The sequence below is a fragment of the Haematobia irritans genome, chromosome 2 (genome assembly GCF_050003625.1).
Source record: "Haematobia irritans isolate KBUSLIRL chromosome 2, ASM5000362v1, whole genome shotgun sequence".
Classification (NCBI taxonomy): Eukaryota; Metazoa; Arthropoda; class Insecta; order Diptera; family Muscidae; genus Haematobia; species Haematobia irritans.
The window spans coordinates 145,941,406-145,953,873 of record NC_134398.1 but is presented as its reverse complement, the minus strand read 5'-3'; the positions used below and the strand labels follow the sequence as shown (position 1 = coordinate 145,953,873).

The following is a 12,468-nucleotide window of genomic DNA, read 5'->3' as shown; positions in this document are numbered from 1 at the left end:
ACTTAAATTGAATCGAGCACTATTTTCATTTTTGTTTTTTTATTATTAAGTATATTTTTTGTTAAATGTAAATTAACCTAACATAACCTAACCTACCTTTAATTCTTATTCAATTTCTTTAATTTAATTTTTTAAATTTAATTTAGTTAAACATTTAATTTAAAGTAACAATATTATATTAAAAACAATACATAATCTTAGTAAAATTAAACTGGCTGATAAAAAAGTACTTTAGAATTAGAGGTAAAATTAGAAGAAAATAAAATTTTTTTTATTCCAAAATATTTTTAATTATCTCTGTTTATAATTATTAATAAAATATTTTATTTTATTAATAATTATAAATATAAATAATTAAACTATTCATGAATAATATAAATTTTATTTTCTTTTAATTTTACCTCTATAAATTTTATTTTCTTTATATTTTACCTCTAACTCTAAATTCATGTTTTATCAGTCAATTTAATTTAACTAAGATTATGTAATTTTTTAAAATTTAATATTATTAATTAAAATAATATTTTAATCTTTTACCTTTACCCTTATTTAATTATAAAATTAATTTAAATTTCGTATAAATTTATTTTAGTTATTTTATTTTGAATTTATTTCAATTTATTTTATATTGTATTTTTATATATTTCTTTTATTAAGTTTTCATTAATTCTTTTTTATGAAAAAAAAACTCATCTTAAGTTACAATCTTATCCTGCCATTCAGTTCATTGATTTTGCAACAAAATGATTTCGACCATTAAAGGAGTTTTTTTATGTCGACATGGCGAGACAGACAGACGGACAGATGAGATTTTGCCCATAAACCAAAACGGCTTATCCTTTGAATTATACTAACCAACAATTCAACCATTCAATCTTTTTTTGTTTTTCTATGGAAATACAATCGCATTCAAGTGTTACTAACTAATCAAATGATATTAAATTTATTCAAATAAAATATTTCAGTTGAAAAAATACAAGATGATAAAATACAGAAAACATGGCAAAATGGGGATCAAGAAAAAAAAAAACAAACACAAATGATTGGACAAAAATGAGGTAGGTTCTAACAAGTTGGTGATGAGGAGATTTTACAGGAAGAATAAGTCACAAAATATTTTGTTTTCCGGAACGAAGAAAGACTAAAATAAAATACTAGACCAGCAATTTTCCTTACCATATTTTTTTAAATTTTAATATGTATTTAAATTTTTTTTTTTAATTTATTATTTTAAATATTTTTGTTTTATTTTAATATTGTAAAAGCTTTTTCAAAATATTTCTAAAGAACAAATATTTTAAAAAGTTTGAATACTTTTTTTAACAGATTGCACACAAAAAAGTAAAACGGAACCGGTTTTTTTTAAATACTACAAACTATTATTTTTTAATTAAATCTCTTAATTTTTTATTAAATCTTTTAATTAAAAAAATCCAAAAAAACATCTTCGTCTACTCAATACTGAAGAAATTTTTCTTCATTTAAAAATCCGACATTTTTTCTCTTTTTCTACCAAAGATACTAAATAACACAATTTAAAGTTCCACAGAAAAAAATTTCACGAAATTTTTTCCAATTAAAGTCTTAAATGAATTTTAACAAATATTCAATTAAAAATTTAATTGATTCAACAAATTTTTTTAAATTGGAACAAAAATCAATCCAAACAAATTAATAGTATAAATTATTTTTTTACTTGGATAAATGTTTCAATTAATTTTTTAAATTGATACTATCATTTTTGTGATTGAAGATATTTCAATTAAAAAATTAATTGGATCAATTAACCCTGGAAAGTCATACTTATTTTTCGTTTCGTTTTCATTTTGGCTACGGCTTATTTCAAAGCGCTATAAATTGCATCATGGACAAAAATGAGAACCAAAATTGGGTTTATTTTCTTATTCAATTTGTTTTTAATCAGTACAAAACAAAAATGCATAAAATGGTTGAATTAGTATAACTTAAAGTTATCATTTCCCAATCGACCAGCATCGAGCATTTTAGATCGAAAATGAAATTATGTGTCATCATTTTGACGAAGGATGACTGCCTAGGGTTAATTTCGTGATAGAATCAGAAAAATAAAATTTTGTGTGCCTAAAGAACAAATATTTTAAAAAAATTTACTTATTTTTTTATAACAAACTGCAGACAAAAAAGTATTTTTTCGGCAACCAATTGTTTTATTTACTATAAATTATATTCTTTTTAATTAAATCTCTTAATTTGTTATCAAATCTCTCAATTAAAAAAAATCCAAAAGAACTTTTTCGTCTACTCAATACTGAAGAATGTTTTCTCTTCATTTAGAAAATCAGACGTTTTTTCTCTTTTTCTACCAAAGATATTAAATAACACAATTTAATGTTGCATTAAGCGCGGAACTTTTAACTCATGCACTCACTGATAGATCGAGACATCAGCCAAGTCAAGTAACACAAAAAAAAACAAACAAAAAAAAAAGAAATGCAACGCATCACCGAGTCCAAGGAGACAATTGTCAAAGACAAAGGAAGGAATTGACTTCATACCTCCCGCCAAGGAGATTGCTGTATAAAGAGATATAGTCTTAGTTTGCCTTCTTTCGGTTTGTATTCGCTTAGGTCGTTTAACATCATTCGATGATATCAGGTGTCATTATGGGCCATTATTTGAGTCAATTTGAATTATAAACACTTCAGTGAAGAAGGAATACAAATGTGACATATCAACTTTTACTAAATGCGACTTTTTTCTCTGCATAGATATATGGAGGAGATTTCTAAAGAAGTCACTGTGAAGATGACATAACAACACTCGAACAAAAAACCTAACAAAATATACACTCAAGTTAAAATGTCTATTAATTTTTATAAAAATATAATATTCCACTAGTAAACCGTATTATATGAAAACAAGTATATACGGCCGTAAGTTCGGCCAGGCCGAAGATTATGTACCTTCCACCATGGATTGCGTAGAAACTTCTACTGAAGACTGTCATCCACAATCGAATTACTTGGGTTGCAGTAACACTTGCCGATGGCAAGGTATCTTAAAACTTCCTAACACCGTAATATATACCACATAGTATATACGTGGTATATATCAAACTAAAAAGGCCGATTAAATACGTATATAACTAAGTTTAAAGTTTCTATAGAAATAAAATTTTGACAAAATAAAATTTTGACAACATTTTCTATAGAAGTAAAGTTTGGAAAAAATTTTCTATAGAAATAAAATTTGTTTTGTTTTGTTATTGTTGGTTTTGTTCTTTAAGCATTGTTGTTGTTTTTTATTTCAGCTTAAAACCATACATTGACTAAACTACAAGAGTAGCTTAACCAACAGAGGAAAAGAATGTTTGTCAAATTTATTTGGGCAAAGCCCTATAGACTGCAAGATGGTTGGATGGACGCACGTTTCGGAATTACCACATTCCTCATCAGCATCCTCTACTTGCAGCAAAACTATCAACCAATTATCAGAATAAATTCAGGCAGTTTATTAAACCCAACAAAAACCACACTTGAACCCTCCGAAAAAAGGTTTTACATTGATAGCCGGCTTATGCCGAAATAAATTCGAAACAAACATATCTCTTTTCCTATGCCACTGTCAAATCATCGATTTGAATTCACAAATAAAATTTGGAAAAAATTTTCTATAGAAATAAAATTTGGAAAAAATTTTCTATAGACATAAATTTGGAAAAAATTTTCTATAGAAATAATATTTTGACAAAATTTTCTATAGAAATAAAATTTGGAAAAAATGTTCTATAGAAATAAAATTTGGAAAAAAATTTCTATAGAAATAAAATTTTGACAAAATTTTCTACAGAAATAAAATTTGAAGACAATGTTTCTATAGAAATAAAATTTTGACAAAATTTTCTATAGAAATAAAATTTTGGACAAAATTTTCTATAGAAATAAAATTTTGACAAAATTTTCTATAGAAATAAAATTTTGACAAAATTTTCTGTAGAAATAAAATTTTGACAAAATTTTCTATAGAAATAAAATTTTGACAAAATTTTCTATAGAAATAAAATTTTGACAAAATTTTCTATAGAAATAAAATGTTGACAAAATTTTCTATAGAAATAAAATTTTGACAAAATTTTCTATAGAAATAAAATTTTGGTAGATTATTTTTGGCTCGAGTGGCAACCATGATTATGAACCGATATGGACCAATTTTTGTGTGATTGGGGATCGGCTATATATAACTATAGACCGATATGCACCAATTTTGGCATGGTTATTAGCGGCCTTATACTAACACCACGTTGCAAATTTCAACCGGGGGCTATATATAATTATGGGCCGATGTGGACCAATTTTTGCATGTTCATTAGAGAACATATACCAACACCATGTACCAAATTTCAGCCGGATCGGATGAAATTTGCTTCTCTTAGAGGCTCCGCAAGCCAAATCGGGGGATCGGTTTATATGGGGGTTATATATAATTATGGACCGATGTGGACCATGTACCGAATTTCAGCCGGATCGGATGAAATTTGGTTCTCTTAGAGGCTCCGCAAGCCAAATCGGGGGATCGGTTTATATGGGGGCTATATGTAATTATGGACCGATATGGACCAATTTTTGCATGGTTGTTAGAGACCATATACCAACACCATGTACCAAATTTCAGCCGGATCGGATGAAATTTGCTTCTCTTAGAACAATCGCAAGCCAAATTTGGAGGTCCCTTTATATGGGGGCTATACGTAAAAGTGGACCGATATGGCCCATTTGCAATACCATCCGACCTACATCAATAACAACTACTTGTGCCAAGTTTCAAGTCGATAGCTTGTTTCGTTCGGAAGTTAGCGTGATTTCAACAGACGGACGGACGGACATGCTCAGATCGACTCAGAATTTCACCACGACCCAGAATATATATACTTTATGGGGTCTTAGAGAAATATTTCGATGTGTTACAAACGGAATGACAAAGTTAATATGCCCCCATCCTATGGTGGGGGGTATAAAAATATCACCAAAATATATCCATTTGATTGAAGCTGAAATTTTGTTCAATTAAAAAAATAATTGATACAATTAACTTTTGTAGTCAAAAGTAAATCGGAGAAATTACGTTCAATAAATTGGAGCACATAAGGGGGTTTTCAAGAAATCAGACGTTTTCAAGGAGACAAATGGTTTAACTAAATTTCTAAAAAAAATCAATCCCACAAATACAGTAGCCCAAGCATTTGACTTGCAAGCGCCTTTGAAAAACTATAAGATTTTCAAATTTGCATTCCAAATGGACACTGTCGGTATTTTCATGGGACTTTTTTTGTTGCTCAAATGCAATCGCAAAACGTGCTATCTCCTGACCATTCATTATTCGATTAGTTTTTCCCCTCGCTTTTCTTTGTTATTTGCATAAATTCAATTAGTTCGACGTCTTGTAGATCTCCGCTAGGAAAAACTATGTAAATGTATATTAGGTTTGTTGAACTTACCTCTTAACTTCCTTTCATCAACTAATTGCCTTTCTAATGAATCTTTGACTTCACGTTCACGTAAAACATCCATTTTTAATTCAGCTGAAATGAAAAAAATAAGAACAAGAAAACAAAACAAGCATTAGAAAATCAATAGCTAACAGTAATAAAAAAAATTTTAAAAGGAAAACAGGAAACAAAAAATTTTACAAATGCCAATTTTACCCTTTGAATGACTATCATTTTTTTATTTTCAAATTCAAAAAAGTTTTCAATATTTGTACACCCATCTTACCTTTTTCATAGGTGATTTGTCGTTCCTGTTGTCTAGCATTATCTGCCGCCACCTTTAGCAAACTTTGAATATTTCTCAATAAGGTTTCCGTTGACGAAGGTAGACCAGGATCCATGGCTAAGGGGCCCAAATTAATGGCTCCTGCGGCCAAGGCAGCTGCCGCTGTTGTAGCATCTGTTGCTGCCAATTGGAGAGCTTCATTTGGTGTTAAAGCTCCACCATTTCCAGAGCCTGGTACAACACCCGTTGGGCCATTTACAGCCCCATTTGCTGCTGCAGCAGCCGCTGCCAATTGCGAGTAATTTAAAGCACGTTGATGCTGTAGTACAGCAACCGCAGCAGCATTCTGTGAGGGGGAACCATGTTGTAACACTGAATGTGAACCATCACGATCGGTTAGGGAAACAGAGCCGGCTACACGATCTGCCGACGATGTCATTGACGAGGCATTATGGGTTAAACTATGCGGGTGATGGCGTTGCGTGGAAGAAGGTGAAATGTTATCACGTTCTACATCACTTAAGTCTAAAGAGGGAGAAAAGAGGGAATAAAAATATAAAACCAAATTCTATGACCATATCTTTGAAAATTTCTTAACATTTTCTCTGATAATTTCATCAATTTTTTATATGAGTTTTCTCAAAATTTTCTATGAAAATTAAAACAAGAACAAATTTATGACAATTTCGTAAAATTTCCATGAAAATTATGAATATTTGCTATGAAAATTTCAATGGAAAATATTCTTACCTTCAACATCTTTCACCATTCGATCATCGATATCGGAAACATTATCATCACTCATGTTTTCAATATCTTCATCGTCAATATTGCGGCCATTACCACCGCTCATATCACCACCAGCTCCACTGCGACCACTCGTTCTCTCTACGCTATCATCTCGTACTGAATGCGCTGGTGAATGTATATCACTGCGTTCACTACGCTCATCACAATTACTGCCTTGATCTGTGTTGCCACCTGATTTGGAAAGATTTAAGACGGGACTTTGACGATTGGGTGAACCTTAAAATTTCAAAAAAAAAAAAAAAACAAATTCCCATGAAATAAATAGGATAAGGAAACATATATTTACAAAAAAATATTTGAAAGAATATGAAAACAAATCCTGAAACTTACAATTACGTGAACTTAAGTCTCTGGGTTTCGGCTCAATACTACCAATGGCACCGGCAGCATTTGATCCACCTCCCATTTGTTGACGTTCATCAGTGCGTTCCTCACGTAGTCTGGAATGAGAACACAAAAATAAAAGGGGGTATTATAAAAGTGTTTGCTAAAATTGAATGATTGATTTTTATTATTTTTATTATTTTTATACCCTCCATCATAGGATGGGGGTATATTAACTTTGTCATTCCGTTTGTAACACATCGAAATATTGCTCTAAGACCCCATAAAGTATATATATTCTGGGTCGTGGTGAAATTCTGAGTCGATCTAAGCATGTCCGTCCGTCCGTCCGTCCGTCCGTCCGTCCGTCTGTTGAAATCACGCTAACTTCCGAACGAAACAAGCTATCGACTTGAAACTTGGCACAAGTAGTTGTTATCGATGTAGGTCGGATGGTATTGAAAATGGGCCATATCGGTCCACTTTTACGTATAGCCCCCATATAAAGGGACCCTCAGATTTGGCTTGTAGAGCCTCTAACAGAAGCATATTTCATCCGATCCGGCTGAAATTTGGTGTATGGTGTTGGTATATGGTCTCTAACAACCATGCAAAAATTGGTCCATATCGGTCCACTTTTACGTATAGCCCCCATATAAACGGACCCCCAAATTTGGCTTGCGATTGCTCTAAGAGAAGCAAATTTCATCCGATCCGGCTGAAATTTGGTATATGGTGTTGGTATATGGTCTCTACCAACCATACAAAAATTGGTCCACATCGGTCCATAATTATATATAGTCCCCATATAAACCGATCCCCAGATTTGGCTTGCGGAGCCTAAAAGAGAAGCAACTTTCATCCGATCCGGCTGAAATTTGGTACATGATGTTGGTATATGGTCTCTAACAACCATGCAAAAATTGGTCCATATCGGTCCATAATTATATATAGCCCCCATATAAACCGATCCCCAGATTTGGCTTGTGGAGCCTCTAAGAGAAGCATATTTCGTCCGATCCGGCTGAAATTTGGTACATGGTGTTGGTATATGGTCTCTAACAACCGTGCAAAAATTGGTCCACATCGGTCCATAATGATATATAGCCCCCATATAAACCGATCCCCAGATTTGGCTTTCGGAGCCTAAAAGAGAAGCAAATTTCATCCGATCCGGCTGAAATTTGGTACATGATGTTGGTATATGGTCTCTAACAACCATGCAAAAATTGGTCCATATCGGTCCATAATGATATATAGCCCCCATATAAACCGATCCCCAGATTTGGCTTGTGGAGCCTCTAAGAGAAGCATGTTTCATCCGATCCGGCTGAAATTTGGTACATGGTGTTGGTATATGGTCTCTAACAACCGTGAAAAAATTGGTCCACATCGGTCCATAATTATATATAGCCCCCATATAAACCGATCCCCAGATTTGGCTTGCGGAGCCTAAAAGAGAAGCAAATTTCATCCGATCCGGCTGAAATTTGGTACATAATGTTGGTATATGGTGTCTAACAACCATGCAAAAATTGGTCCACATCGGTTCATAATTATATATAGCCCCCATATAAACCGATCTCCAGATTTGGCTTGCAAAGCCTCAAAGAGAAGCAAATTGCATCCGATCCGGCTGAAATTTGGTACATGGTATTGGTATATGGTTTCTAACAACCATGCAAAAATTGGTCCACATCGGTCCATAATTATATAAAGCGCCCATATAAACCGATCCCCAGATTTGGGTTGGGGAGCCTCAAAGAGAAGCAAATTTCATCCGATCCGCCTGAAATTTGGTACATGATATTGGTATATGGTCTCTAACAACCATGCAAAAATTGGTCCACATCGGTTCATAATTATATATAGCCCCCATATAAAACGTCCCCAGATTTGGCTTGCGAAGTCTCCAAGGGAAGCAAATTTCATCCAATCCGGTTGTAATTTGGAACATGGTGTTAGTATATCATCTTTAACAACCGTGCCAGAATTGGTCCATATCGGTCCATAATTATATATAGCCCCCATATAAAACGTTCTCCAGATTTGACCTCCGGAGCCTCTTGGAGGAGCAAAATTCATCCGATCTGGTTCAAATTAGGAACGTGGTGTTAGTATATAGTCGCTAACAACCATATCAAAATTGGTCCAATCACACAAAAATTGGTCCATATCGGTCCATAATCATGGTTGCCACTAGAGCCAAAAATAATCTACCAAAATTTTTTTCTATACAAAATTTTGTCAAAATTTTATTTCTATAGAAAATTTTATCAAAATTTTATTTCTAGAGAAAATTTTGTTAAAATATTATTCGGTTCATAATAAAATTTTCATCATTGTCAAAATTTTATTTCCATAGAAAATTTTGTTCAAATTTTATTCGGTTCATAATCATGGTTGCCACTCGAGCCAAAAATAATCTACCAAGATTTTATTTCTATAGAAATTTTGTCAAAAGTTTATTTCTATAGAAAATTTTGTTAAAATTTTATTTCTGTAGAAATTTTTGTCAAAATTTTCTTTCTATAGAAAATTTTGTCATACAATTTAGAAGATGGTGTTAGGAGGTTTTAAGATGCCTTGCCATCGGCAAGCGTTACCGCAACTTAAGTAATTCGATTGTGGATGGCAGTGTTTAGAAGAAGTTTCTACGCAATCCATGATGGAGGGTACATAAGCTTCGGCCTGGCCGAACTTACGGCCGTATATACTTGTTTTATTTATTTATTTATTTTTTTTTATTATTTTTTATTTATTTTTTTTTAATTTTCTTTAGGTTTTTTTTTGTTTACCTTTCCAAATGTTTCACAATATCCTCATAGGCAGCTCGACAATTTTCCCATATTCCTGATCGGGCCAAAGCATCCATGTTTGCTGCTGACATACCACTTTGTGCTGCAGCTTTTAACATTTGACTATCAGGCCTAGCATGAAGGCCATGTGGTGGCATACCGGGTGACATTAAAGCTGATCCGGGATGATGATTCATTTGCATAAATGCCATGTGATTTATAGGCGGGGGATTGTAACCATTTGCAAGAAGTGGGGATTTCATATCTAAAATGAAATAAGAATAAAGGGTTAGGATTAAAAAAAAATAATAATAATAAAATTATCATAGCAAAAATGTATTAGGTTAGGTATAGTGACAGCCCGATGTACACACAAAGAAAATTTCATTAAAATTGAGCCAACGAAAATTTTTCATTGATATAACGAAACATTTTCATTAAGACAACGAAAATGTTCGTTAATAGTACGAAACGTTTCGATGACTAACAGAAAATTCGTTATAATAACGAACAATTTCGTTATATCAATGAATTTGTTTCATTGGCTCAATTTTAATGACACATTTCATTAATATAACGAAACTTTTTCTGCCAGTGTATCAGGCTCACTTAGACAATTCAGTCCATTGTGATACCACAGTGGTGAACTTCTCTCTTATCACTGAATGCTGCCCGATTCTATGTTAAGCTCAATGGCAAGGGACCTCGTTTTTATAGACGAGGAAATATCAACAATATTGAGACAAAAATTTTATTTTTGGGGATAAGAAAATAGGCTTAATAATATGCTTTTTAATTTTTTAGCAACCATAAAAATACTATGTTCCTAGAATAAAAAATTTATCGTAGTAAAAATTATGTTGGGGCTAACATAAATAATACCATGAAAAAAATCTTTATTTTTGGGGATAACGTAATACATAGTAGATATTAAAATCTTGCATTTTCAAAAAGGCTTAATATCTGTTTGTTCTCAGAAAAAATATACATTTGGTGGCAAACATAAACATTATCGTGGCAAAAATATATATTTTTGCGAATAACACATTGGGATTGATATTAAATTTCATATTTGAATTAATAATAATAAAATGTCTTTCCTTTTCCCATTTCTCTCTACATATTTCTTCACTACAAAACGACTAAATTTCCACACAATTCCATTATTATTTTAGCAATTTTTTTCAAATGCAATTTTAATCGTTCCTTTGAGGGGCAAGACAAACCTAACAATTCATATGCGTTTGGGAGAAGTTTTTGAAATGTATTAGAGCAAATTCAAAAAAACAAGTTAAAACCTTCAATCACAATTTCAACTGAGAAAATGGCCAGCGGAATGAATTCCATTGCAAAGAAACTTGTATTCATTTCTCATGTGAATGTTGATTTCGATGTGTATCCCTCTTAGCGTTGGCAAGCAGTTAAAAATTGGTAGTAATGTAACCTGCAATTGCCATAGTCATTTCCAGCAAACAAATCAAAAAAATTTTGTTGCGAATGCAACTGCAACAAACATTCATAACGAATGATATGATGGTTGGGTATTTTCTGCACGACTCTTGAACCATTTCCAGAGAGTTTGAGATTTCGTTCAAATCTGTGTTTTCCTGTTGGGAAAATTGTTGCCGCGTTTGCAGTGCTACATGAAGAAATTATAATGGTTCGATACCTATGTTTCCGCACACCGAAAGAAAATGAGAAGGAAATGAATAGAATTTTCAAAAGAAATAAGTTGATAAAATTTTCTATAGAAATATAATTTTGAAACAATTTTCTATAGAAATATAATTTTGAAACAATTTTCCATAGAAAATAAATTTTGAGAAAATCTTCGATAGAAATAAGATTTTGACAAAATTTCCTATAGAAATGAAATTTTGACAAAATTTTCTATAGAAATTAAATTTTAACAAAATTTTCAATAGAAATTAAATTTTGATAAAATTTTCTACAGAAATAAAATTTTTGCAAAATTTTCTATAGAAATAAAATTTTTACCAAATTTTCTATAGAAAAAATTTTGACAAAATTTCTTATAGAAATAATAAATAATAATAGAATAATTATAACAAAATTTTCTATAGAAATAAAATTTTGACAAAATTTTCTGTAGAAATAAAATTTTGACAAAATTTTCTGTGGAAATAAAATTTTGACAAAATTTTCCATAGATATTAATTTTTTTCTATAGAAATGAAATTTTAACAACAATTTCAATAGAAATTAAATTTTCATAAAATTTTCTATAGAAATGAAATTTTAACAACAATTTCAATAGAAATTAAATTTTCATAAAATTTTCTATAGAAATAAAATTTTGAAAATTTTCTTATAGAAATAATAAATAATAATAGAATAATTTTAACAAAATATTCTATATAAATAAAATTTTGGCAACTGTCCTATAGAAATAACATTTGACAAAATCTTCTGTAGAAATAAAATTTTCCATAGAAATTAAATTTTGAGAAAATTTTCGATAGAAATAAGATTTTGACAAAATTTCCTATAGAAATGAAATTTTGACAAAATTTTCTATAGAAATGAAATGTTAACAAAATTTTTAATAGAAATTAAATTTTGATAAAATTTTCTATAGAAATAAAATTTTTGCAAAATTTTCTATAGAAATAAAATTTTTACAAAATTTTCTATAGGAAAAATTTTGACAAATTTTCTTATAGAAATAATAAATAATAATAGAATAATTATAAAAAATTTTCTATAGAAATAAAATTTTGGCAAACTGTCCTATAGAAATAAAATTTTGACAAAATTTTCTGTAG

The 12,468-nt window shown here is 30.6% G+C and overlaps 1 protein-coding gene across 5 annotated transcripts in view; it reads right to left on the bottom strand.

Annotated features, from left to right (window-relative positions):
- The window catches only part of dac (dachshund family transcription factor), an 85,840-nt gene that overhangs the window by 12,707 nt on the left and 60,665 nt on the right, over positions 1 to 12,468 (bottom strand). For all 5 annotated transcript variants that reach the window (XM_075296508.1, XM_075296507.1, XM_075296503.1 and 2 more), the window contains exons 5-9: positions 9,683 to 9,947; positions 6,891 to 7,000; positions 6,501 to 6,776; positions 5,751 to 6,275; positions 5,474 to 5,557 (exon numbers count right to left, since the gene is read on the bottom strand). In XM_075296508.1, the coding sequence (XP_075152623.1) occupies positions 5,474 to 5,557; positions 5,751 to 6,275; positions 6,501 to 6,776; positions 6,891 to 7,000; positions 9,683 to 9,947 (1,260 nt within the window). The remainder of the gene's footprint in view (positions 1 to 5,473; positions 5,558 to 5,750; positions 6,276 to 6,500; positions 6,777 to 6,890; positions 7,001 to 9,682; positions 9,948 to 12,468) is intronic.